Raw genomic sequence first — 25,723 nt, forward strand, 5'->3', positions numbered from 1 at the left:
TTTCATGAAAACCTATTTTTCACCTTCCTAGATCAATGAAATGTCCAAGGAGGTCAGCAAATTAAAAGAAGCATTGAACAGCCTTTCTCAGCTTTCCTACTCAACCAGTGCCCCCAAAAGACAAAGCCAACAGTTGGAGGCGTTACAACAACAAGTGAAGCAGTTGCAAAACCAACTGACTGTAAGTAGATAATAATAAATAATAGTTCATAAACCCACCATTATTCCCAGTTCTCCAAAAGCGTGCGTGGCATTCTTAACTTTACCTTATTTAAAATGGAGTACAGTCATTAAGTACAAGAAAGAGTTTTCATACAGAAATTTTGTCATGCTCTGAAACATGTAGGAATCCTCAAGTCACTTCTGATTTTTTTTTTCCAGAAATAGTCTAACTAAAGAAAACTGTTTTTCTGCATATATTTCTTCAGATCAGTAATGGATCAAAGTTTCTGCACTTGTAGTGGAATGTAGTGACCAGACCTGCTGCTGAGACCCTGATTTGTGAAAAATCTGGCCAGTGTGCAGTGGACTAAAGTTGTGTTTTCTTGGGAAGGTGTATAAAAGATGAAATATTTTTGTTATTTTAAGCCAAAGAAACTTGAATTTTTGGAAGAAAACAGTCACTGAAAGTGTGAAGTTTCAAATCAAGCAAGTCCATCTGTTTACAGGGATCACAGTTCATTTTCTGAAATTCTGAACTGCTCAAAGACTTAAATATTGTACTTGTTTGTGTGTGAGAGGCTTAGTCTTCTAAGGTTGAGCCATAATTGCTATTTCCAAAAGCTTGCCTGTCCAAAGGAGCATTTTCACTCACTTTAGAGAGGGTGAAGAGAAGGTACTTCCCACCAGAGACTCATTTGTAGAGAGCTCTGGAGTAACATTTGAAAGGAAAATTCCTAGCCCGACACACTAAATGCCTTAACTGTTGCATGCTGTCCTAACATCCCCAGCAGACAGACGTAGGAGTTAATATGCACATGAGCCAGAAAAATTCCCTTGCAGTGAGGAGAAATAAATAGATAGTTAAACACCATGTCCTGTCAATGCGAAGGCTTGTGGGTGTTTCCTATCCCAGTCCACCAAATTCATAAGGAGCCTTCATCTCTCATAGCTTAAGGATCAGCAAAGCTGTGCAAAGATACACAACAAATTAGGAGATGCAAAGGACTTAAAACAGGAGAGAAGCATTCTTTCCTTCTCTTACACTGGCTTTCCTGGCAGCTTCATGTTTATTTGGAAAGATGGCTTCTGGGATGTGGCAGTCTGATCACAAAAAAGGTGTTTGACTTTCCTTGTTTCAATGTATAGTAATTAACTGAGAATTTCATAGGTTAAGACCTTTGTAAGCATCTCCTTCACCAGAAAGGCATTTACTGACAGAGGGGTTACTGCAATCAAGTGGTTGATTTGCAATCAATTGCAGTCAAGGGTTGATTTGTCAGAATATTGTTGGCTTTCCTCGGTCACTTCTGGTTTCTGATAAACTTAGTAGCAGAGTATGTGCTTGTTCCATGTCTTTGCAGCTCAGCACTTCTTGCAGCTAATACCATCTCACCATTTATTTTTTTTACAAAGTTGGCTAGAATTACAGCATCTCTGTGGACTACATTTCCCAACAAATTATGTTTTAGATAGCTAGCAGCACAGTCCTGTGTTTGAGCTAGTTTTCCACCCATCCATTAGATTATCACTTGTAATTTCACAGAGCTCCATACGTCTAGGTGGGGAGTTCTGAATTCCACAGTTCTGAATTCTCTGTGACTTTCTGCTTAACTATTTTCTAGGAAACAAAGAAACAACATCAGGAAATCGTGTCAGTTTACCGGATGCACCTTCTCTACGCTGTGCAGGTATGGTTAGATATTACTCATTAGATAGTGTTGGTGTTTTAATGGAAGATATTTTGGCTGCAGATCTATTCAGAACATTGCAGGTTGTATTGAACACATAACACCTGACAGATTTCACTGTTTAAGTACAAATTTAACACTGCTTTCTTTCTGAAAATTGGTGTAATCTTATATCTTAAAAATATTTTTTAAACCTTTTCAAGGACTTGGGAAATGTTTGAATTCAATGGCCTTTTCTTCTTTCTCCCCTTGTTTAGGGTCAAATGGATGAAGATGTCCAGAAGGTGCTTAAACAAATATTATCGATGTGCAAAAGCCAATCGCAGAAAAAGTAAACAAACAAACAAACAGAAAGCAAAACTCCCCATTTTCATTAATCCTGTTGTGGGTGTTTATCTAGATTTGCCTTAAAATAAGTTTTAAAACAGGCAATTTGCTGCTTTTTTGTTGTTGTTGTGCTGTTTGTGAGGTGGATTTATTTGTCTGTCTCTACCACTTTCCATGTGCATAGACATGTGCAGTAACTAAACACATGCCTGCTTTTCATAGCCAAAATGCAAGTATGTTCTTCAGACTTTTTAACTTAGGCCACTACATGTCATGTTTACCCTGAAACTGCTTTCTAGCTTCCTCCCAGAGGGAGATTAATATGGAGGCAAGCACTCATGTCACCTGGGTAAAGGTGAAATTCTCCATGTCTCCTTTACCGGTGTATAAGCTGCATATTGTTATTGGGGATAGGCTTAATTGCTTGATGTTGTAGCACTCAGATTCAAGACATTTTGCCATACGCACTCTTTGGCAGAGCAGAAGCGAGCCTTGCAGCAGTGAGCAGAAGTAGGTATTTATGATAAGCCAGAACATCAAACAGCTATACTTTTTAAATAAGTTTTATTTTAGATTAGCACACCATACTGTAGCTGTCCCAAACCATCCAATGCACTGAGTACACAGAAATCATACCATGCTTCATAGTTTTCCTTGAACTGCCTGCTAGTGGAATGAAACTATTTCAAAAGGTAAAAGTAACTAGTCTGTTGAAGTTCTGTACAAAGCAGTACAGAAAGGTCTGCAGAAACAACTCATTATGATAGGTTTAGCTATCTATGCAAGTGTTGGCCATGAAGCTCAGGAACAAAACCAGAACATATACTTTAGACAAGGGATTCTAGTGAACACAGGATGTTTACAGTGAATGTCAATGCCTCATATTTCCTAACCTCACTTTTGTAAAGATCTTCTCTTCAGTATATTTTTATTGGCCCTTTAATGATTTTTTTTTTTGTAACTAAACTGTTTTTCTACGTAATGTTTGCATTAAGCTTATTAACAAATATTTTTAGGTAATCGTGTTTTAGAGAGTTCCTTTCTATACCCCCAAGTATTCAGTAATAGTGAAGCATAGAGAAGTGTTCTCAGTTTGAAAAAGATCTGTACGGAATAATAGACCTATCCATTGGTGTGGTCTAGAGCAGTGAAGTGTAAAATACAATTTAGCCTGCTGTTTCAACAAATGTAGAAATGATAGGTAGAGAAGAGCAAAATGTGTCAAAAATTTCTACATGTTGTTTCTAGAGGCCAGGGGCATCAAGAAAGCCTTTGTCAGCACTTTTAAATTTAGAAGTCAAATAAAATAAAAATGCCTGATGAATGATATATGGTTTATTATGAAGCTATGGAAGAATTCTTCTAAGCACACACTGCACTTGAGGGTACAACCATTTGAACTAGCTTGCAGCTTCACTATGATATTTGTCTTATTTCTGGTAGTAGATATGTCTCTAATAGAGAAATCTCCAGAGCTATATAATCTGAAGTTTATGTAGAGTCATAATATGACAAGAGTCAGCAGTGCCTGAGGCTGACTGGACTCATAATGCACTTATATCAGATAATTCCTAACCCTTGCAAAGCTGAAATGGATTTTAAAAACAAACAAATAAAACATTCTTTTGCATCAGTTAGACCGTGGTGTTACTTTTCTTGGGTGGTTTAACTAATGCCTGCTAATTTTGGACAGTATTTTATAGTTAGATGATTTTGAAAATGCTCCAAAGAAATGTGAAAAGAATTTTGCTGCAGCACTTCAGAATGAACAACAAGATTTTAAGCATGCCAATGCTGCGAAGTATAAAACTTGATGAACCATTTTGTAAGTTGCCTGATGGATTTAGTCTTCTACTTTGTTTTGGTTTGTATATTTATTACAATTATCTTTGTGGAATATTGAAAAATATACACTACAGCATAGCAAGTTTCTTTATATGTAATTTACCAGAAGTTTCCTTATGCAGCAAAATAAACTATTTCCAATTTTTTCATCTTGGTTCTCCTTGTTCCTTCAGTTACTTTTTGTGTCAAGGGAAATCTCGCCACACTCACTGCTTTAATGTAGTACAAATGTGTTCTGTACTCCATTTTCATATACCTGTCAGATGTACAGGTAGAACTGAATCTACACCAAACCCAGTGCAACCAGTTTGGCAGATTATGCCTTGTGTTGGATTGATATGTTGAGCCATTTCTCACATGGGCATCCTGCCAGAAGTAATATGGGTCTCCCACTCACCACTGGATGTATTTCAACTAAGTTTAAAATGACTTTAGATCAGTATTGGAGGTGGGCTAAGTCCCACAATTTCTCAAAACTGTGGTTCTTTATCACTTAGCACTTCACTTCGTATACAGAACTACAGTGAAAGTATATTTGTGTGTGTGTCTATATGTGTATTTGTTTATGTATACATCTCTTTAAACTTAACAGTGTTGACTATGTAAGTATTGTCTTTTTATCATCTCTCTCTCTTGAGTTTCATTTGAGGAACTAGTTTTTCAGTACCTTACTTGCTAATTACAAGCAAGTAATCAAGTCTCAGTGCAGATCACATACATGACAGGAATTGCACCTCTTGGTTACATCCTGTGGGTCAAGTAGCGCTCTAGACTTCTGCAGAACTTCCGTAACCTACTCAGTACTGGGTTTCCTTTGAACAAGGGTGCTGACAAACTGGTATGCAGAATCTGTGTGAGGTCAGATCATCTGGCAGGGCAGATTTGAGTCATTTCACGTTGTGGATTAATGATTTTTTTTTTTTTTATAATAGTTGCTGCTGGATTAGTGAAGTCCAGCTTAGAACAGCTCTTTTGTGCCATCCATTGCAAGCAGTGGACCTCCTGACTGGAAACTCCCATCTGAATTGCTATGTGTTTTCCTTGTGGATGGCTGGATGCCAGATCTGTTGCATAACAATTTTTTTTTAGGCTCAGATCCATGGTGTGGCAGTCCGGCCTTTTGCCTCCTATATTGGTTGCTGCCACACTTGCATAAAAGTGCTTCTTGGGCATCACTGGTCTGGTTGTTAATTATTTCTGCTCTTCTGCCTGGATGGTCATGGCAGCAGGGGTCCCCTCCTGGGCAGCACTTTAATAGCTCATTTCTTCATCTCTGAGGCTTTCTCCACTCCGATGCCAACCTTCATCCGAGCAGAAGGCAGATGTGAAAGGCTGAAGCATTCTGCTCTTTTAAACCTGGCAGTTACCCATGTGCTGTGGGGAAGAGCTGCGGACTCAAGCTGTGTGGTCAGGCCTCACAGCACAGGGCCAGTCCTGATGGTTTTGGCCTTGTGGTTTTGGCCCTCTGCGGAGCCGGCACCTGGGCCTGCTGCTGGATGTCTCAGGGATCCAGGCTGCAAAGCAGCAGCTGTGTTGTAGGTCATGGTGCTTTGTGATGAGGAAACTCATGGAAAAGCTCCTGGAGTTGTGTGTTAGGTCTTAAGTGGGGGGGTTGCAAAGTAGCGGCATAGATGGATGTGATGTAACCCAGCAAAAATTCTGCAGGCACAAGCATTTAACCCAGCACATTTTTCCAGACAAATAGGAATTGGTGCAAGGCTTTTAGGCCAGATCAGTGGCTTAAATCCTCTATGCACTGTGGTTTTGATCTACCACAGGGAGCACTAAAAGTGCTCTCAATTTAATGTCAAGCCACAGTTCAAGAGTACCTTGAAACCTTCATTGATAGTAACACTGTCTTGTTCTCAAAACACAGGTCAGCAGTTGTACTTGTGGGTGCAAGCCAACTCTCAGCAAAATGTTTCTTAAAAGTGAATTATCCAAGTGGTTTTTCTATCCCTGCTTCTTCTTCCCCTGTTTGGGTCCTTTACTGGTCCTTCTGAAAACAAGTTAGAACCATACTTCTTCTCAGGGCAATAACAAATTAATTCTTGCTGTATTAACAGCCACTTTCATAAACTTAGAATTACATACAGAGGTAAACTGCAGGTGAAGTTAATTCAAAGCTGTGATTTAAGAAGTTTCTCCTTATCTGAGGAGGCCCAAGGTACAATTTTTGTAACTGCAGAAAGCTACTGGAGGCAGACCCTGTTGCTGGCAAGAAGGGAGTTTTTTGCTCAACATCTGTAGGTGTTGAATTCTCCCAAATTATAATAGCATGTCACAAAGGGTTTTCTAAGAGAAATGACAGCCTCTGTCTCATGATGGATCCAGGGATGAGATCTGGGGACAGCATGTCACCAGTATAAAGCTTTGTCACTTCATACATGCTGTACAGGTTTGTACTTTTAGTCCTGAAAATGCCAAATCCTGAATACCAGTGGTAGCTTCAGGAGGGTCTGTTGGTGATGCAGCTTGTATTTCCTGCGGTATTTTAAGGCAACACATCTACACTGTTTACAAGCCTTTGGCTGCTCTCAAGTCTAACACAGGTATTTACATAATCATCACTTTTTCAGTGTTTGATTTTAAAAGCCTGCTTGAACGCTGCTCTGTCCAGATTCACAGTGTTGGCCCTCCTCATGCATTTTCCAACAGCCTGAAATGCTCAGACGGTTGGTAATGGGGCCTCCTACCAGCAGCTGGAGATTGGAAACAGGCACAGCCCGCTGACATCATCCCCACCAGGAGCTTGGGGCTGGCGCCTGGCTGCTCGGAGCGGGGCCGTGGGCTGGTACCCTGTGCTCAGCAGTCCTCAGAGGCGAGCATCGCCTGTGGCTGTAGGCAAATGTGCTCCTCTGCAAGTTCTGCTGCTCCAGAGCAGCTGTTCTGCCCTTTGAAGGTAACCAAAATGCTCCCTGGTGATGGTTGGGCTTGCAGCTGGAGCGCTCTTCATGCATGTCCTGTCCTAAAGCAGTGAATGCCTTGCACGCGGCTGCATGCGCCAAAGCCCCGTTCAGAAATGTTTGGATGCCTTTGCTTCTCCGTAAGCACTTTGTTGCCCACCAGGAGGTATCCCTGAAAGATGAGGCTGGGGAGCAAGGGAAGGGCTGGATTAAGCTGCTTTTTCCAGATGGGAAAAGAGTTGGGGAGGGACAGAAAGCTAAAAGCAGCCTTTCCCTCTCAGGTGAAAAAGCTGTGGGGTTAAGGGCACAGAGCACAAGGGTCTGGGCTGCCCTCCTTCCTAGAAATAGCTACTCCAGGTTTTCACACTCAGCAGTGCATCTCCCAAAGGATCAATGCTGTGCTCAGCACAGCAGGGTGGGGGCAACACCAGATGTCACAGAGCTGGGCCCAATGCAGCTGTGCTGATGCTGCAGAGCCAGGTGCTGGCTGGAAGGTTGCAGTGTGGTGGAGTTTGCAGGGCTGCTGCCTCCGTGGGGAGAGTAGCGTGTGCTCCTGCTTTCTCCCTTGGACCACATGCAAGGTGGCTTCAGGAGCAGACCATGGAAGCCCTGCATTGCAGGATGGTGGCTGTGTGGCATCTGCAGTGGTTTTAAGCTTGATGCTGTTCTGCTGGCAAGGGTCAGCACTTCCTCTAGAGATGCTTTGGCTAATGCATCTCTGTCAGCATGTTCCCTTCCAAATATGAGTGTAATTAAAGCCCTGTTTGATTGGCCTTTCTGGGCTATAACACTGGAGGGGATGGTGTGCAGCTGCCATCTGGGTCCCTCCCCAGCAGCCCTCCTTGGTGGCTCAGCGCTGCTGCCCAGGACCGCAGCTGCAGAGCGCCCTGGTGCTAAGCCATGGCCTGGGTGCCCCTGGGGATCACAGCTGTGGTGCAGCCCTGGCTTTCCCTCTGCCTTGGCTTCATTGAGGATCTTCCCCCTGGCACCTTGCCCAGGCTGTACAGTAGCTGAGGCTGCAGCCTGGCACAGTACATCTCATCCCTGCAGCAACAGGGCGCAGCCTTGGTCACAAATCCTACCCCAATGGCGAAGGGGCCTCTGACCACGCCAGGGCAGCCAGCCAAGGTCCAGCCTTCCCCAGAGGCTGTGCTGCTCCCTCGGGGACACTGGGGCATCCCCAGAGCTCAGCTGCTTGCAGGGGACCTCAGTGCTCCTCAGTGCCACAAGCAGGTGATAACATGGGGATATCCCCATCTCCTCCACGACCCACTTTATGTCTCATGCCTCCAACTACCTGCAGGCAGCATTTGAGAGAGAGAGAGATCCCTGCATTGAGGTAAACAGCTGCAAAACTGCAGGGAGAAGAAATGTGTTCTTGGTGGTTGATCAGGCTACACCTACACAAATGGTCGGGAATATTCTTTGATGCTGTAAGGAGACTATCCCTACCATTAGATTGATTGGGATGGTTGGTGGCATGGTTTTGGCCCAGGCCAACCCATGGTTCCTGCAGATAACTGCCAGGCACAGCTCTGGATTGGCCCATTCCCTTTTGCAGGTGGCCCAGAGTTTTGCAAGGTGAGCTTCCAGCAGTGCAAACCCCAACCACCTGTGCCTGGGAACATCTGCATGGACAGGCATAGCCTGGACCAGGGCCTTCAGCATGGGCCTTTGGGGTTCAAGGGAACAGCTTTGAACCTAAATGCTAGCTTCTCTGGTTTTGGGACTGCACAGAGGTGTGTACAAATATTAGAAGTCTGTCTCCTTGGCCATCAGTCTGCTTTCCAAGCAGGCAGAGGCTTTGCAGTTTGGCGCTGCTGCTGCAAAAAAAACACCTTTACTGTCTTATCAAATCAATCACTGCACTACATGTACAGGGTAAAATCTGCATGTGTACAATTATATGTTATCTAATTATGTAACTACAGGGTTTATTTTGATGCCTCCCGCTTTCTGCTGGCTCGCTGTTTTTTGGCTAAGCCCACAGTTCCATCTGAGCTGGAAAGAGTAGGAGGCTGCTAAATTCAGCAGTGAGAGCTTTAATCTCCCCTTTTGTGAGCCTCAAAGCAGGAAACTAGAAAGTCCAGCACCCCCTCCAGGCCTTTTTGTAAAAGCCGACCTCCAGCAAAGCTTGAGCCTTTCAGGAGCTGATCCTCTGCAGGGCTTTTGCCAGGATCATCTGTGAGAGTGGCTCTGGAAGCTGGCACAGGTGCTCACCTGCAGCTCTCTGGTTACTTTCATGTGTGTCATGGACCTGGTGAACTGCATGAAAAACACCTGAAAAATCCCTAAACTGTCTTTGTTAATGGGGCCCTGCAAAAAAGTGTTATAGGATGAGGAGGTGAGTACAAGTGACTTGCACGCGTCTATTTACAGATCCCTCGAAATGGGAGATTGGCAGAAGTCACCCTGGGGTGGCCACACTTCCTGGGGGCAAGAGAACTTTAGTCTGAGGAATTGCTAGCTGGTACCAGACCTTGTTGTACAGTAGGTCTTTGAGAGATCTAGGCACTGAAACTTCGCCATGACCTCAGTGTCTACATCTGAAGACAATTTTGAAGGAAGAGTAATCAGGAACCCATCTTAGATGAACTGTCATCTGGCAGAGGAGGTTGCATGTCTTCTGGCTTTCTCTCAGGGCTGTACATTCATACAAATGAGCAAACTATAATTAGGCTGAAGCAAGACCCCATATCTCTTCTGGGAGAGATGGCTTGCGAGGCACTGCATTTCCCCCAGTTAGTCAGAGGGAGGGTGAGGAAATGCAGTGCTGATAAGGAAGGAGCAGCAGAAAAATCCTGTTGTCAGCACGCTCTGTGTCTCCATTTTTTTGTTGTAAGCATTTCAGTGTCAACAGGGAATGGTGCCAAAGTGGGACCTGACTGGGTCTAAAACAAATTCAGATTGTACTCTCATGTATGCTCTAGGGTTATACGGCAGCAAACCATGCAGTGGGTACCTGGGTGGATTTTTATGCTTTTGGGAGCACAAGTGTCCTCCCCATCCGGCTCAGCCAAATGCATCCTTATGGGGAGGAGTCACTGCCAGCACCTGGTGAGGAAAAGGGAGAAAAATTTGGGCCCTTGCTAACTCCTTGGTTTGCTGGGGATGAAGCACATCTCACACAGAGCAAATACACAGAGCACAGAGCAAAAAGTGTTCAAAAGCACTTTTATCCGAATGTACCTATTACAAAAGGCTTTATAAGCACATGTTAATGGTACATAACTTCATTTCACATTTCTTCCATCCAAACCATGACATCCTTTTGCTGTGAGCAGGACGGTGATGTGACAGTGAACGTAGAAACGTCCCAGGCTAGGCGGGAGGGGCAGTGTCAGCTGAGATCAGAGCTAAAACTAGGCAGAGGGATTTTAGGAGATGGTGACCAAAATTTTGGGCCAAATGCAAGAGCTGGAGGACACCAACCACCTGGCTCAGCCAGGGAGGCGCTTCCAGGGCGTTTCTCCCCCAAGGACGAGTGCTGAGCCTCCTGCAGGAGCAAGGAGGTGAGGAACAGCCCGCGGGTCGGAGGAGAGCAGGCGGGGTTAGCTCATGCCCTCTGCTGGCCAAAAACCTCCTGCAAAACCTCCTCTTTTTTCAGTGGCTAAACATTTCCATAAAGTTAGGAAGAAGTAATAGGTGCCACAAGATGGAAAGGTCAGCGCCAAAGCTATGCCTTTGTTTCCCCAGCCCTGTGGAGCTCTGCACAGGCTCCGGGCCCAAAGTGCCCTCACCCATGAAGCCCACACCACGCTCAGCCCAAAAGCACTGACCTGGATGTTTGCACCTTGTGGAATCGGGAAGAGCAGCAATGTGCAAGAAATGGTCCCATTTAACTAAAAACTCTGATCACGATGAACAGTTGAAGTGAGTGTTCAAAAAGAGCACGTGGGAGCAGCCCAGTGCCAGTGTGAGCAGTGAAATGCTGCCAATTTTCAAGGAGCTGCTGGTGTCCCACTCTTTTTCCAGATTCTATCTGTAACAACAACAACAAAAAAAGCTGGAAGTCACCACACTGGCCTGGGAATGAGCAGCTGATGTGGTCATTTCACCCAAAGGAAAGGCATCACCTGAACTCCAACATCTGTGCAGGACGTTGCTTAAGGAAAAACATGGGAGTATTCTCAGTTGCTTGTTTCAGGTAAGAGAGAATCCAGTAATCACATCAGCTGTTAGACTGTGTTAAAGGAACTTATGCAGATACACCATCAGTGCATAGGAAGACTTAGGCCACTCTAAGTCAAGGACCATGGGACATTTGTGGTCAAAATCTGCTTCTGGACCTTCTGTGTGATAAAAATAGCCCTTGGCTTTCATGTACTCATGAAGAAAAATTCCAGTGGGGCTAGAAATCCAGCTTGAAAATAGTCAGCATAGGTTCAACCCTCAGAGTGTATTTTTAAAACTAAAAGACCTTGTTTATGCATTTCAGAGAGGTAAAGTCTGAATGTAGATGAGACAGGTGATAATAGCAAAGAGCAGAAGATAAGCTGATTTCCTGTTCTTCCCTTGTCAAGGAAAATGCCCTCGTGCTTGCTTATGTGGGCAGTCCTTCACCTGTGTGTTTTGGTGAGGGGCCCCCTTGCTCCATTTCAGGCCCGTTCCTTCCACTTTTTGCTGCCCACAGTAGACAATTTTGGTCCTGCCATAAAGAAAACACTCCCAAGATAACAGAGGCAGCAAAATATTTGAGTTGATTTCCTGGGAGATGAAACCCTATCTCTTCACGTCCACAAAGCACAAAGGTTCATTGTGGCATCCTTTTGTTCTCGCACAGCTGCTCCTGATTCCTGAGGTCAGCACCGGTGAGGAAAAGGCTTGTTCTGGGAGAAATGGGATCGAATGGAAGTCATCACTGCACACTTCTCCTGGAGGTCTCTGAACATGCTTTACAGAGATCCTAAGTGCCTTTCAAGTGACACTGGGTGCAGATAATTCACAGGCTCTTAGCACTGCTGAGGGATTCAGCAAAGGGCCGGTCTGGCTGGGGAAGAATCAGGTAAGGACAGATATTTGCTTAGAGTTTTTGCTGCAGACCTGACTACTGGCATGAGCTGCTCACTGGCTGCGAGTGACTCCAGCCCAGTAAGGGATGAGGGAGAGACACGCAACGCAATGGTAGTGTTTTTAGTTGTCCCAGTTAATGGTGCTGAACTGATGCCAGATATATTTTTAGGAAAGGGCAACATCCGCATGAGGTTTTGGTAGGATGAATTTATATACCAAACAGCAATTACAATATAAAAACATAGGCAAATATATACATATTTATATGCATATGTTACTTCTTTTTAGTAGCTTTACATTTGTGCCTCAAAATCCTTGACGTGCGTGTCCAAGTACCAGACGTCCTGTATGCAGATGAGTTGGCATTTGGATGTCTGCTGTCAAGCGACGCATTTCCTAAGAGGTGACCTGCCTCACAGAGGTTCCGATTTCTGACGGTATAGGAAAAGGGGAACTTTTCCTGGAATTGTTTGTTGTACGAATTGTTTGTTGTGACACAAGTTCCTCATGCCTGGGAATGACGATGAGTACTGCAGTGCATTAGGCACGCACTAGGCAAGCTTCCAAAAAATCATTCCGAAAATTGGTATTTTTTAAAATTTAGCATATTTGCAGATAATCTGAGTTGCAGCTTTCTCTGTCTAGCAGGCCTGCACTCTGCTGAGATTTCCTGAAAGGTAAAGCAGCTGTTGTGAGGACATCAGTGAACAAGTGGTTCAATGTGACCATACAATGGACAGTATCTGTCTAGCAAATTGAAAAATGGGATAAATTTATAACCTGTTCAGTAGGGTAGCTGTAATACCACACTTTGCCTTTTCTGGTTTTTGTTTTGTTTTGTTTAATTACCTCTCTGAAGTGTAAAGAAATACACACAATGCTCTGGGCTGTTGCATCAAAACTGGCTGTGTTAAAGGTAGTTCAGCTCTTTCTATGCTACTGTCAGGTGTATTTCCTTGGAGGCTTGAAAAGAATGACATTCACTTCTCTTGGATATTCATGCATCCTTCTCACGGTGTATTAATTCCACAGATCAGAGCTTAGTGGCACTTGATTACATTTCCCTACAATGCTTACTCCTTTGCAGAGCCCTTACAATTTGATCTAGCTGTGCTAATACACTGCCACATTAGTTGTTAGAGCCTGACAAGACTAAAAAGTACAGCAGAAAGAGGCTGCAACAGTCTGTAATGGACCCTTGCTTCCATTTCTACCTAAGCAGCCCTGCTCCACCTCAAAGATTAATTCATATAAAAATCTGTTTCTCTCTCCAGAAGATGATATCAAGTTTCTATTCTATAATGACTTTTTTAATAATTCCGTATTTACTCAATTTAATGTTAATGTTCCATCAGCAAAAGTACAGCTCAGTGCTACTATTACTCTTTATGCACACTCTACATACTTATGTCAGTTACGCCCACCTACTGGATTCCTAGGGCTTTACAAGCTGCTACAAAATGTTCAAAATAGCCACCTACAGGAATCAGCTCATGCCTTGTATCAACTTTTCCAGCTACTCTACTAACATCATCAAAGACCCTTCTAGTCAATAATACAAGAATACATTTCATGATAAATCTATACATAATTAAACAATGGATTATTTCCCATGACTAACAGAGGTATAGAACTCAATTCCTTTCTTATGATTTTGTGTTCAACAGTCCTTACAGAACCAAATGGTGGTGGATGGGCACCAACAATTTTATTTCACTGTAGTTGAAGACAGAGATGTAATAGGTGCCATCATAGGTGCTTCTTAAAACCCTTCCTTGCCTTACTTGCACAGTAATTTCTTTTCATTACCCAGAATTGTTGTTTTTCCCTACCTAGAAGTATATCCACAAAACCATTTTACAAGCATCTCCCCACCTCTGTGAATCACAGAATCACAGAATCACAGAACTGTAGGGGTTGGAAGGGACCTTGAAAGATCATCGAATCCAACCCCCCTGCAAAGCAGGTTCATCAGAGCAGGCTGCCCAGGTAGGCGTCCAGACGGGCCTTGAATATCTCCAGAGGAGACTCCACAACCTCTCTAGGCAGCCTGTCCCAGTGCTCCGTCACTCTCACCGTGAAGAAGTTCTTTGGCATGTCGGTGAGGAACTTCCTCTATCTTGTGGCCATTGCCCCTTGTCCTATCCCCACAAACCACTGAGAAGAGGTTGGCTACATCCTTCTGTCTCCCACCCCTCAGATATTTATAGACATTGGTAAGATCCCTCCTCAGTCTCCTCTTCTCCAGGCTGAACAGACCCAGGTCTCTCAGCCGGTCCTCATAGGAAAGATGCTCCAGGCCCCATATCATCTTTGTGGCCCTCCACTGCACTCTTTCCCGGACACAGAATCTAGGGCCTGAGCTGGTCCTGAGGGCTACAAACCTAAGTTTTGTAAAGATTTTTAATGTCTGTAATAGCAGTTATTTATCAAATGGAACAGCTAGTTTTTGGTATTTTGAAGTTTTCTAACTTCTCAAGATATTATTTCCATGATCACTGTTGGTAATTACAGAAGAAATTCTTAAAGGTGCTATTTTAAGAAGCAATATAATACATCTGTGGTCAGTTATGTAAAAGTACAGATGTTAAGCCACAGCAATATCCTCGAAAACAATACAAGGAACTTCAATATTCTAAAACAAATCACATTGAGAAAAATCGTATGTTCAGTTTCATTTTTATCCTGTCATCCACAGAAACATAGAGATCATTCTTAACACTCAGTAGTCAGGCACCATATTCGTAATTCCCAACGAGGCCATAATACTAATCCTTTTCATTGAAGAAATTGAGATGCTAGGTCAGAATGAAGTTTACCTATACTGAATACTTCAATCTGAAAAACAAACAAACAGTAAATAAAAGGAATTTAGAACATTGTTAGTTATTTTTATCAGTCTTCTAGTTTAAAGATTTGCAGTTATTTTTAAAATATAAATGTATTTCACTAAATGGATGATCTGCACAGAAGACCATGAAAGTGTACAGCTAACTGGATTGGTGACATAAGCAAGAGGTGAAGAATGGTCTACAAAAACATTATTAACAACATGAAATAAACCCACAAGATTTAGATTCTGTTGAGCTGTGGAGCAACCTACTTGGTGATGTAAGGATATATTGATTTCCAAGTGTGCAAGGAAGGACCTCATCTTCTGACGAACACCAAAACTTGATCAAAGCCACAGAGACCAACCACTGATCAGATTCTCTGGATCCCATGCTGCAGCAGCAAGACTTCAGGCTCTTGCAGTATGATTTGCAGTGTCTGCATCTGGTTTGAGACTCAGCTGGTTCAGTGGACCACGTTTGGAGGAGACTTTGCAAAAGAGAAATGTGAAAGGAGTGCAACTTTTGATCGAAGTACAGCCCATCTCATTGCTTTGCAGAACTTGGCACTGCAGAAAACTCTCCAGAAACTATACTCCCTTTTTAGCAACAAAGAGGCTAGGCTCATTTTCAGCAGTGGTATGAGTTCATCTCACAAACATTCCTTTAGTGCAGTTGAGGAGTCCGTCCTGTTGCTGACAAAGGCTACTAAGAAGGTAAATTCATTTCAGAGGTAATTTCAAATACAAAATTTTTCTTTCTTACGATTCTTAACGGATTCATATTGGATTAGTCTAGCACTCTTTGTGACCCAGTACAGGCCCCATATAATAGAACTTTAGAATAAAGAAAGCTGTCAAATTCTGTGCAACTGACTGACCTAAACACTGAAAGAGAGCATACAAGTAATTTAATTCCAGTTAGTCGTGACTAGAAGGCAAAGAACCTTTAATGAAGTCTTTTACAAAATTATATAAACAAGTTTACAGGACTTTTATCTCCCAAGCAAGTATTCCAAAACAGTCTCCTTAGGCTATAAGCTGGTAGAAGTTTTTGGGTTGCAGCATAGCAGTGTAGGAATGGGAACATGCACGTAAGGAAACATTTCAGCAGCAGTATTCTTGAGGATGTCTAATAAATTACTTAAACTAGTAACATTGCCAGAACATTTATGAGTAATGAATAAGTACACCCTGGACTCTATCTTAACAATTCAATTTATCAGGCGAAAATCTAAGGAATTGAGTTAAACTAGGAATTAATCATGTTGATGAAAAGCCCAGTGGTTTCACAAAAAAAAAAAAAAAAACAAATGCCAGCATTTGCTTAAAAAAAAACACCTGCTGCTTTTAAGAAAACAGACTGAAAATGCCATCCTCTTTCCAGACAAACTTGGGTTTACTTTTAAGTTACTGGAAGTTAACTGACCGTCTAACATACAGCTACTACTCAGGTTTTCCCTAGTGTAGTTGTCTGGAACAAGACAAAAGACAAAAAACAAAACAAAACAAAATGCTTGGAGAGCACCAGAAGTGAAGCGGTATATTACAAGAACACCACTTCTAACACCAATAACTACTGGAGACTAATTCCTGTTTCTGTTCTTTGAGCTGAAGCTTTTTGGGTCAAGGCTAAGAAATGCTGTCAGGGGAATATAAAAGAAGTCTTCATATTTCTAGTTTCACAGTTTAAAAAATAAATGACAATTATCAAGACTATAAATCTTTACAGCTTTTGTTCATTTTTATTAAAAAAAAATATAGCACTTTATATATTCATAAATATAATACAGACACCAGAATATACACCTACAGCTCTGCTTCGGCAATCTCTTCATCAGGGCAACAGTAGTATTCCACAAAACAGATCTGTCCATCTTCATTCCTAATCATATACTGCAGTGAAAGAAATCCTCGATTATCTGTTCGAATGGAGACTTTACAAGATAAAGCCAGTGCCTTTGTAGATGGTTTAATCAAAGAAATCTTGTACCTGTAGGGGAGACAAATACCTTTTGAAAAAAAAAATGTTATGCAGAGTTTAGCTGAAATGCTACTCCCAGTTAAAGCCATTAGAATGATTAAAAAACAATTAGCAACATGCTAATTTGATCTTTTTCTGGTAACATCATCAGACAGACATTGATATTGCTTAGCTTTTGGTGAGACATCAACTTTTATCAGATGGAAAGTATTTTTTTCACCTATACTAATGAAATAAATGTCACAGTAGCACAAAAACAGTTTCTTACACTTTCCATCAAGAATGAATGGCCTGCCACAGAGTGCACAGGTTATAGACTTTCTCACCTGTTTGTCTGGGTTTGGTTGCAGTGGAATGCTTCCACCAAATCGGAGTCCTTGGGATAGTCCAGATGTGCACTTCCTGCGTTTCCAAAAGTGGATAACCTGGAAGACAAAAGGCACCATCTCAAGACACCTGACAGAAGCTCTACAGAAAAATTGTCAGAAGCAGTCGGCCTGCACATCTCTATGGCTATTTCACGAAACACTATTGTTTGTTCTGCTTTATTTATCTATAAATGCTGAACTGTGTGCAATAGTCACATTTATCAGGTAGTCTATATATTCATTTCTATGTTAATGAAATCACATACTGTGATTTGCTATATTCATCACAATTGTCCTTGAAATAAACCAATATTCTAAAACAGTTCCCCCCTTTTCACCCTGGAAAATTCCAGTCTTTACCCACTGAAAAGCAAAAAGGCGAAGCATGAACATTTGAGTTGAAAGTCTCATTTCCAGTACCTGAAATATGGTTTATCTGGAGACATGGTGATCTGCAGCACTTCACTGGTCATATCTAGTTCAGCAAATGCTTCTCGTAGTCCTTCTGACTGCAGGATAATTTTATTGACAACATTGGTACTGCAGAAATCAAAATCTAACAAGTCCTCAGGTTCTTGAGTGTTAATTCTGCACACTGTCACTACTCCTCCTTCTTCTAAGAACAGCATCAAGGGATAGCCATAGCCACGATAACACATCTTGAGAGCTGTTGGTGTTCCTGAAAAAGAGAACAAAATACACATTCTTCAAAAAAATAATTAGTGTATTTGATCACTTTAGGAAATTCAGATTTTACTGTCAAATGGGACACAAAAGGGATCATTTTAATTTAGTTCATCCTCCAGTATGCTAACGTTGCACGTTCAGTGTAGCCTCCTATACTCCCTTTCAAGTGTTACCTTATGCAGTAAAATGAAATGATGTGTACAAACAAAACAGTTCACATGCAACTTGTGTCATGTATCAAATGGGTAACACTAGCTGTGATAATGAAGCTGGATATGCTATAAAATGTTTAGCATTAATAGCTCTGCCAGCTAGGCCTAAGTTTTTTATCCTTAAGTGAAGTTAGCATTTGTATGATGTTGGTGATCTGGGTTCTGGACTGAAAACAAAAAAAGTGCTCATGGTGTTTATCAGTCCTGGGGAACAGTATTGGCTTAAGCATTAGAATTCCAGTCTGAGTTCTAATCAATTCATGTGATGACAAGGCAAACAAATTACTTGGCATGTCTTCTCATCAAGATTACAAAACCTTTTGAGATTTTAAGCCTCAAACCATAGCAAGCATGTCAGCTGGGGTTGTTCACTGCACCTCGTGCCACAAAAGGGTTCTCTCCCATAACAAGTCACTGTTCTGTGCCTTACACAGATGCAAGAAACATCTTCACAAAAAGACCCTTCTATTTCTCCATTATCCCAAATGTGTCCCGCACACGTGTATTTTTAATTCCATCTTGCAAGCTGAGTCAGCCTCCTTTACCATCTCATTCTGCAGTGCTCCCTGACACATACCCATCACCTCTTTTCATCTCCGTGCTGACTGTTGTCACTGCATACACTTGCACTAGGTTAGGCAAAAAGGGTGGACTCTGCTTGGCAGTGAGAGCTGCCATCCTCAGATGGACTTCAGGTGAGGAAGTGAGAAATTTTGCCAAGACTGAAAAGCTCCCTATGGATGTGCGCAGATTTCACTATGTAATTACATGTGATACACATAAAGGTCAATGTAAATATGCACCATACCTGGCGTAGAACTGGCACCAAAAATAGTCAAGCAGTCCAGAAGAACAGCCAAATTGATCCGGAATGTCACCGATTCCTCCTGAACAGAAAATTCCTGAAAAATTTCTGCCTATGAGAGAAAAAGTAGAGAGATTAAAAGAGGGAAGCTTTTGTAATTATTTTACATTTTACTCTTATCTTTTTTAATAGAATGCTTTTGCTTTCAGAGGCCAGTACAACACAAAGCAATTGCTACACGTAACACAATATCCACTGAAGAAAAATAGGTTATCATCCTCAGAAACTAGTAAAATAAATTGGGTCACAGTTTAAACAAAATAGTACAGCATATGCATAGAAACCTAAACACTTGCCCCTTATAGCTTAATACAAGCTACAAATGTTAAAGCCTACAGTTGCCGCCTTCTGGGGCTGGAAACACTCAGGAAACTACGCAATGTAAATGCTCTTCTTCTCCAGAAACACGACTTGCTTTTTAACAAGAAGAATGAAAAAACATTTCAAATAATAGGAATGTGTAACTGCTTTTTCAAAAGCAGCCCCAATCACCCTACTTTCTTTTTTCTGAGATATTCTGTTCTGGTGGCTACCACAATGCAGCTGATGCCCAGTGACTAGCAAGAGGTAGTTTGGAGTTCACCCGGTACCAAGACTAGTCACAGGCATGTTTCAGCACATGTGGTGAACTCACCTAACAGCTCAACACTCTCACAGGAACCTGCTCACAAATCTAAGCAAGGCAATATCAGAAAGAGCCATGGGCTTAGCAGGTGCCAGCCCATTAATGGATACAAGCAGGCATGTATGAATGAACTAGGCGCTGAGTTCAGCCTATCAGTACTGTGACATCGCAAGCCTGTACAGTGAAGATCAACAAAGTTGGTGAAGGGTCTACAAAACAAGATGTATGAGGATCACCTGAGGGAACTGGGGATGTTTAGTCTGGATGAAGCTGAGGGGAGACCTTTTTGCTCTCTATAGCTTCCTGAAAAGCGGCTGCAGCAAGGAGGGTTGTCAGTCTGTTTTCGCAAATAAACTAGTGACTGGACATGAAGAAACAGCCTCTAGTTGCACCAAAGGAAATTTAGACTGTATATGAGGAAGAATTTCTTCATGGAGAGGGTGGTCAAGCATTGAAACGGGCTGCCCAGGGAACTAGTGGAATTGCCTTCCATCCCTGGAGGTATTTAAAAGACGTGTGGTTGTGGCACTAAGGGGCATGTAGGGATGGGACTAAGGTTTAGGGATGGGACTCAGCAGGTCAGGCTGATGGTTGGACTTGATGACTTTCAAGGCGTTTTCCGATCTAAACGATTCTATTACCTTATAAAATAGATATATCTATACATATGTGGTCTAATCTAATAGACAGCCTATCCAGTGTACCTCCCTCACATCAGCTTCTGCAACTATTTCATGGTTTTGCCACAGATCCCCCTTTTCCACAGGAAAACTCCTCACACCCCCTCCATCACGCAGTCTAAGGTCTCTAACACCGTCACCAGCCCCTTTAACGGGGGTCCCACTGCTAGCAGCTCGTCCCCTACCTGGATGAAGGCGTTGGCCTGGATGCATTTGGCATCCTCCACCGTCACCCGCAGCCCGTTGGCCGTGGCGAAGCAGGTGGCGTGGTCCTGGAACTGCACGGCCCTCAGGAGGCTGGACAGGTTGCGGGCATTGTCCAAGCTGGCCGTCAGCACGTACGGCTCCCCGCTGCCCAGCGGCTGCGTGGAGAGCGGCATTCCGAAGCCTGGAAGAGCCCACCGGCCTCTATCGCGATCTATCGCGATGCCTCGGGGCGTGGCCAACGCGGGGAGCAGCAGCGGGAGCGGTTCCGGGGCCGGCGGAAGGGCGGGCGGGCAGCGGCGCGGCGCCTCTTAAGATGGCGGCGGCCAAGAGGAAGGGTGGCGCGGCGGCGGGTGCCCGGCCCAAGAAGCGAGCTAAGAGGAGCCCGGGCGAGCCTGAGGCGGCTGCCGACGCCAAGCCGGGCCCGCAGGAGTACAGCATCCCGGCCCCGGTGTCTCAGGTAGCCGCACGGCGTGGCACACGGCTGGGAGGAGGCGGCTCCACGCTCGCCGGAGCAACGTGGTGCCGGCCACCGAGTGGTGTGGTGTTAGGGGTCGGGAGGTCTGGGGGGACGGGGACCCGGCTGACGTGTGAGGAAGGAAAGGCATATTCGTAACTTTATAATCCCTGCACAAACAATAGCCAATAATCTCCAAAAATTACGTAATATATATATAGCATATGATTTTCATAATTCTGCTACATACGGAGGGCCTGATGGATATTACGCATGTTTCATGCCGGGATCATCCTGAGAAAGCTTCAAAAACAGCCTTGTAGTTAGCTTAAAAGGAAGCCAAGTAGCACGCGGAAGGCTGAGACCTCCTCGTGGCTGGGTTTTCCTGTGCCCACGCTGTAGCTCAGCTCATTTCCTAGAGGAGGAGGTGCTTCAGATTAATGCTTTCAGACTAAGTATTGCATATGGCTTTGTTAATACATGCTTTGTAGTAAAATATCTTAACGTAGGTATTTTGTGCAGCATTATAGGTAGCAGTTGTTCATGTGAAAACATGTTTCAGTGCTCTTGCAGAGTGAGAGGTTTTATGCATAAGTCAAGATAGTAACATATGCTCTTACTGTGCTTTTCTGTTATTACAGTTCTAACATCTACTCTTGCTGTGTGGTAGTAGCTTTAAAAAGCTCACTTCTTGTGCTTAATATTTTTGTTTTGTTTTCCTAGGGCAAATGGAAGAACAAGGAACGGGTGCTTATTTTCTCCTCTCGTGGAATTAATTTCAGAACAAGGCACCTAATGCAAGACTTAAGAACACTGATGCCTCACTCTAAAGCAGGTAGGGCTAGGCACCATTCCTAGTGCATTTTCAGAGTTGTTTTAAACCAAGCACTTCCAATATCCTGTTCTTTTTAAAATGTTGTATGTAACTGTTCTGATGAAACCGTGGCCTCTTATTCTTAAAAAACTACACATTTTGAGTAAGCAAGTACAGCAAATGTTGTATCATAATACTCTCTGGGAAACAACACTTACGGTTCCTGTCTTGTAAGGATACTTTTTTAAAAAAATCAATTTATTGAAGAACATGGCTGAAAAAACTTGATAGTTACTCATTTTTCATTTACAGCTAGTAAAAAAATTATGCAGACTGATTAAAAAACATTACTTGTGTTAAATCAGTGTACGAGCCTTCTCAATGTTGTTTTTTGTCTTCCAGATACTAAAATGGACCGCAAAGACAAGTTGTTTGTAATTAATGAGGTAATTCAGGATTTAGCTAGTGCTTCCTTTTAATTTTCAGTAAAAATTTAACATGCAAGAGAAAAATGCAGCTAAGCTCAAAGGATCTTGTACTAGTTAAAGGAGTATGGAACTGCCTAAGTGAAAATAGTTTATACTGAAAAAGTGCTAATGATAAAATAGGAAGTTGACTTTTGAATAATAAAATCTTTAAACACAAGATTTTTTCATGGAGATATAAAACAGAATATGCCTTTCTGTATAGGTGATGGATGTATTATAATTTATATTTAAAGACATCAAGGAACAAATACTCAGCCAGGCCAGGTGGCTTAGTAAGATATTGATAGTGCTGAACCCAGAACTAACTGTTGCAACTCCTGCTCTAATGTTCATATTCTGGAGAGCATAACGGGTTGCTTGTAGCTGTAGTAAAGTTATTACTCACGGTAATAAGGATAATTTTTTAACCAAACAAGTGCTTGAAACTTTGTTTGGGGGTCAGTAGGTGTAACTTGTTAAAATGAGACTGTTGCTTTTGAACTTTTATTTTGGGAGGAGGAAAGATGTTGTAAATGGATATGGAAACACAGAAAGCTTTTGAAAATGTCTTCACCGCATTGTAAATAGCTGATGTATGTTGTCTAGGTGTGTGAAATGAAAAACTGCAATAAGTGCATCTTCTTTGAAGCCAAGAAGAAACAAGATCTCTATGTGTGGTAAGTAATTCCATGTTTTTCTCATGTTTCTGTATATAAAGGGTGATGCTTCTGTCTGCAGTTTGTTACTGCAATAGTCTGGATACATGCAATAGTGTTGCTTAGTTAAATCTGAAATAATCCTACACTTCTGTTGCAGGTGGTGCAAGTTTAAAACACATGACTAGTTTTCATATTACTTAGGGAAACATTTTTATAAAATTGTTCAGAAAGCAAGTATGCACAAACATCTTGAAGTAACTTGATACTGCTATAAAAGTGATTGAAATTACTTCAATGCAGAAATAACTTGTTGGCACTGTAGAAATCCAATGTATCTTTGTCTCTTACTAACATTTTGCTTTTCTCTTTTCCCACCACCTTTCCTGTGCAGGCTTTCAAATACACCACAGGGACCATCAGCTAAATTCTTAGTGCAGAACAGTAAGTTGGTTGATATTATTGTTCTTAGACTCTTACTTTGTTGCCTGCACAACTTTCTTTAAGCACTAAAATGATCTTTTAAAAAATCATTGTAGTTCACACACTGGCTGAACTGAAGATGACAGGAAACTGCTTGAGAGGCTCACGGCCCCTTTTGTCTTTTGATCCAGTAAGTACAGGTTTTATGTTTAACTGATTGTGTTCATTTTCTTTACATGACTATTGTATTTAATCATTTATATAAAATTACTCTTTTCCTTTTCAGACATTTGACAAGGAGCCACACTATGCTCTGCTAAAAGAATTGTTTATTCAGGTCAGTCTTTAGCTTAGAAATTCTCTTTGGCAACTTATTTTAAAATCTTTTTTTCCACGTTAATTTTACACTTCTGAATTTGCAGAATATGCTAAGAGGATTGGTACCACGCTTAGTCACTGGCATTCTTTTTCTTAAGTTTCTTTTATGTAACCTGGGATCGGAATCTTAAAAACTTAAAATGAAATAAAAGAAAGCTATTTATGTTTGGCCTCTTGCAATTAGTTAGAAGTACTGTCTTTTATTACAGATATTTAGCACGCCACATTATCACCCGAAAAGCCAGCCTTTTGTAGATCATGTTTTTACATTCTCCATTACAGACAACAGGATTTGGTTTCGGAATTATCAGGTTAGTGGTCTCTTCTAACCCTTTTGCTTGTGTTTAGTGGAGTTATAACTTCATATCAATTACAATAATTATAATTATTTACATTAATTATCAAAATATGCCAATGCCCATTGCTTGCACAAAGTAACTTCAAACCTTCTGTATCTGTGGAGATAATTTCACTTTTGTCCTGTTAAGCGTATGTTCTCATAGTTGTAGTTCTTTGGCTCTTTTGTAAGAGGAGGTAGCCAAAGCCATGGATTCACTTGTCTTTTAACTTTACTTCACACTTCAGCCTAAAGTATGCTGGCACTTATTTTCTAAAGGAAGAATTCTCAAATGCATAGTACTCTTTTAAGTGCTTGCTTGAATGTGTAAGAACTTCTTTATATGCAGAACTTTGCCTGTAGAAGTCTAGCTTATCAAATTCAGTGGAGTCATATCTTGGATTTAAGTTACGCATCACCATGTGTTCGTATGCATTGAGTTTGTATACGTTGACTTAATCTATGAGAAATAAAGAGAATATTCTTTTACTGCAGATAATAGAAGAAGATGCATCTCTAGTAGAAATTGGGCCTCGTTTTGTCCTGAACCTCATAAAAATCTTCCAGGGTAGCTTTGGAGGACCAACTTTATATGAAAATCCCTATTATCAGTCCCCGAATATGGTAAGTGGTCTTGTCTTTTTTTTTCTTTAGCAGTTAATTTGAGGATTGCAATCTCTGTCTCAAGCCATATATGCCCTGGACCTCCTTGTAGGAAAGAGTGCCCTAACTGACCACAATTTGAGAACAGAGTAATTCTGTGAAACTTGAATGAATGAAAAATTCCCCTCAGTGGAAAGATGACATTACATTGTGGATTTTGGCAATTAAGCAGAGAAATCCCCACCTGTTATTATAATACCTGATGATTTCTTCCATCGTGCTTATTTGACACCTGTTTTAATTTAAATTCTTATTTTTAATAGCATCGACGGTTGATTAGGTTGTCAATGGCTGCTAAATTTAGAGAGAAACATCAAGTGAAGGAAGTACAAAAGCTTAAGAAGAAGGAGAGTAAGATCCTTATTGAAGAAGATCCCACTGAAGTGGTCTTTGAAACTCCAGCTGAAGAAAAGCCAGTGGAAATACAGCTTGTGAAACCAGAGTCAAAGGCAATTGTAAAAGATAAGAGGAAGCCACGCAAAATTGAGAGGAAGAGGCAAAAAAAGCTTTTCAGAACTGAAGCATAAGCTTAAAATCTAAAGTGAAAAAACTAAGCAGACTTAAGTCATCTTTTAGTCTGGTATAGCTATAATACGTATATTCCTTAGCTATATTGACATAATATTGTAAATACCTGTTTTTTTTTTTTTATTTACAAGTAAAGCTAACTGGACTTCAGTTTTAATTAAACAAAATACCAGTTTCTTTATTGGGGTTCAGTTTTCACTTTTTTTTTGTCTTTGAGCTGATTCTAGAGTTTGAAAAACATGGCAATGGCAAGGGGAAATGAGGAACTCCAACTATTTCTGTTTTTGGTAATTGGTCTTAACATTCAAATATCTCTGGGAAACAACTTGTAACACATAACAAGGAATAAAAGTAACCAGGTTGTCACTGGTGGTTATCATTAATGGGGGAATTTGAAAGGTAGCTTTGCTAGTCCTTGACAGCAGCAGATAATCCTTTGTAAAGTTTTAATTTTACAGGAATTGTCTCACTGGTGAATGAAAAACAAAACAACAACAACAAAATAATTTATTTGCTTCTTTTGCCTGTGGTAACTCCTGTATAACGTTTTTATGAGCTGAAATATACTTGCTGGGGAGAAACAGGCTAGCATAAGATTCTAGTC

General features: G+C 41.7%; 3 protein-coding genes and 1 long non-coding RNA gene across 9 annotated transcripts in view; 2 read left to right on the plus strand and 2 right to left on the minus strand.

Moving 5' to 3' along the window:
* RAI14 (retinoic acid induced 14) overlaps nt 1-4,171 on the plus strand; it is an 87,587-nt gene extending 83,416 nt beyond the window's left edge. For all 6 annotated transcript variants that reach the window (XM_035310699.1, XM_035310703.1, XM_035310704.1 and 3 more), the window contains 3 exons: nt 32-181; nt 1,785-1,850; nt 2,108-4,171. In XM_035310699.1, coding sequence (XP_035166590.1) covers nt 32-181; nt 1,785-1,850; nt 2,108-2,185 — 294 coding nt within the window. In that variant the 3' untranslated portion in view covers nt 2,186-4,171. The remainder of the gene's footprint in view (nt 1-31; nt 182-1,784; nt 1,851-2,107) is intronic.
* Nucleotides 1-25,723, minus strand: part of LOC118156567 — a 754,908-nt gene that overhangs the window by 585,174 nt on the left and 144,011 nt on the right. The window lies entirely within an intron of this gene.
* On the minus strand, nt 15,693-20,680 carry RAD1 (RAD1 checkpoint DNA exonuclease). Its single transcript, XM_035310724.1, has 5 exons — nt 20,378-20,680; nt 18,831-18,939; nt 17,544-17,802; nt 17,082-17,180; nt 15,693-16,764 (listed from the first exon to the last, which is right to left on the minus strand). The coding sequence occupies exons 1-5, from the start codon at nt 20,570-20,572 to the stop codon at nt 16,581-16,583; spliced, it is 846 nt and encodes a 281-aa protein (XP_035166615.1). The 5' UTR covers nt 20,573-20,680; the 3' UTR covers nt 15,693-16,580.
* On the plus strand, nt 20,659-25,485 carry BRIX1 (biogenesis of ribosomes BRX1). Its single transcript, XM_035310721.1, has 10 exons — nt 20,659-20,856; nt 21,577-21,688; nt 22,070-22,113; nt 22,741-22,811; nt 23,185-23,234; nt 23,330-23,403; nt 23,500-23,550; nt 23,801-23,902; nt 24,424-24,552; nt 24,855-25,485. Exons 1-10 carry the CDS (start codon nt 20,713-20,715, stop codon nt 25,116-25,118), a joined length of 1,041 nt encoding a protein of 346 aa, XP_035166612.1. The 5' UTR covers nt 20,659-20,712; the 3' UTR covers nt 25,119-25,485.

Source organism: Oxyura jamaicensis, chromosome Z, assembly GCF_011077185.1.
Source record: "Oxyura jamaicensis isolate SHBP4307 breed ruddy duck chromosome Z, BPBGC_Ojam_1.0, whole genome shotgun sequence".
Lineage (NCBI taxonomy): Eukaryota > Metazoa > Chordata > Aves > Anseriformes > Anatidae > Oxyura > Oxyura jamaicensis.

What these genes read in the sequence shown, in the direction of transcription:
- BRIX1 (XM_035310721.1), top strand. Translation starts at nt 20,713, where the DNA reads ATGGCGGCGGCCAAGAGGAAGGGTGGCGCGGCGGCGGGTGCCCGGCCC. An exon ending in TTTGGTTTCGGAATTATCAG is followed by an intron (nt 23,903 to 24,423) that starts GTTAGTGGTCTC and finishes CTTTTACTGCAG; the next exon opens with ATAATAGAAGAAGATGCATC. An exon ending in ATTATCAGTCCCCGAATATG is followed by an intron (nt 24,553 to 24,854) that starts GTAAGTGGTCTT and finishes TATTTTTAATAG; the next exon opens with CATCGACGGTTGATTAGGTT.
- RAD1 (XM_035310724.1), bottom strand. Translation starts at nt 20,572, where the DNA reads ATGCCGCTCTCCACGCAGCCGCTGGGCAGCGGGGAGCCGTACGTGCTG. An exon ending in TGGTGCCAGTTCTACGCCAG is followed by an intron (nt 17,803 to 18,830) that starts GTATGGTGCATA and finishes TCTCTTTTTCAG; the next exon opens with GAACACCAACAGCTCTCAAG. An exon ending in AACCAAACCCAGACAAACAG is followed by an intron (nt 16,765 to 17,081) that starts GTGAGAAAGTCT and finishes TCTCCCCTACAG; the next exon opens with GTACAAGATTTCTTTGATTA.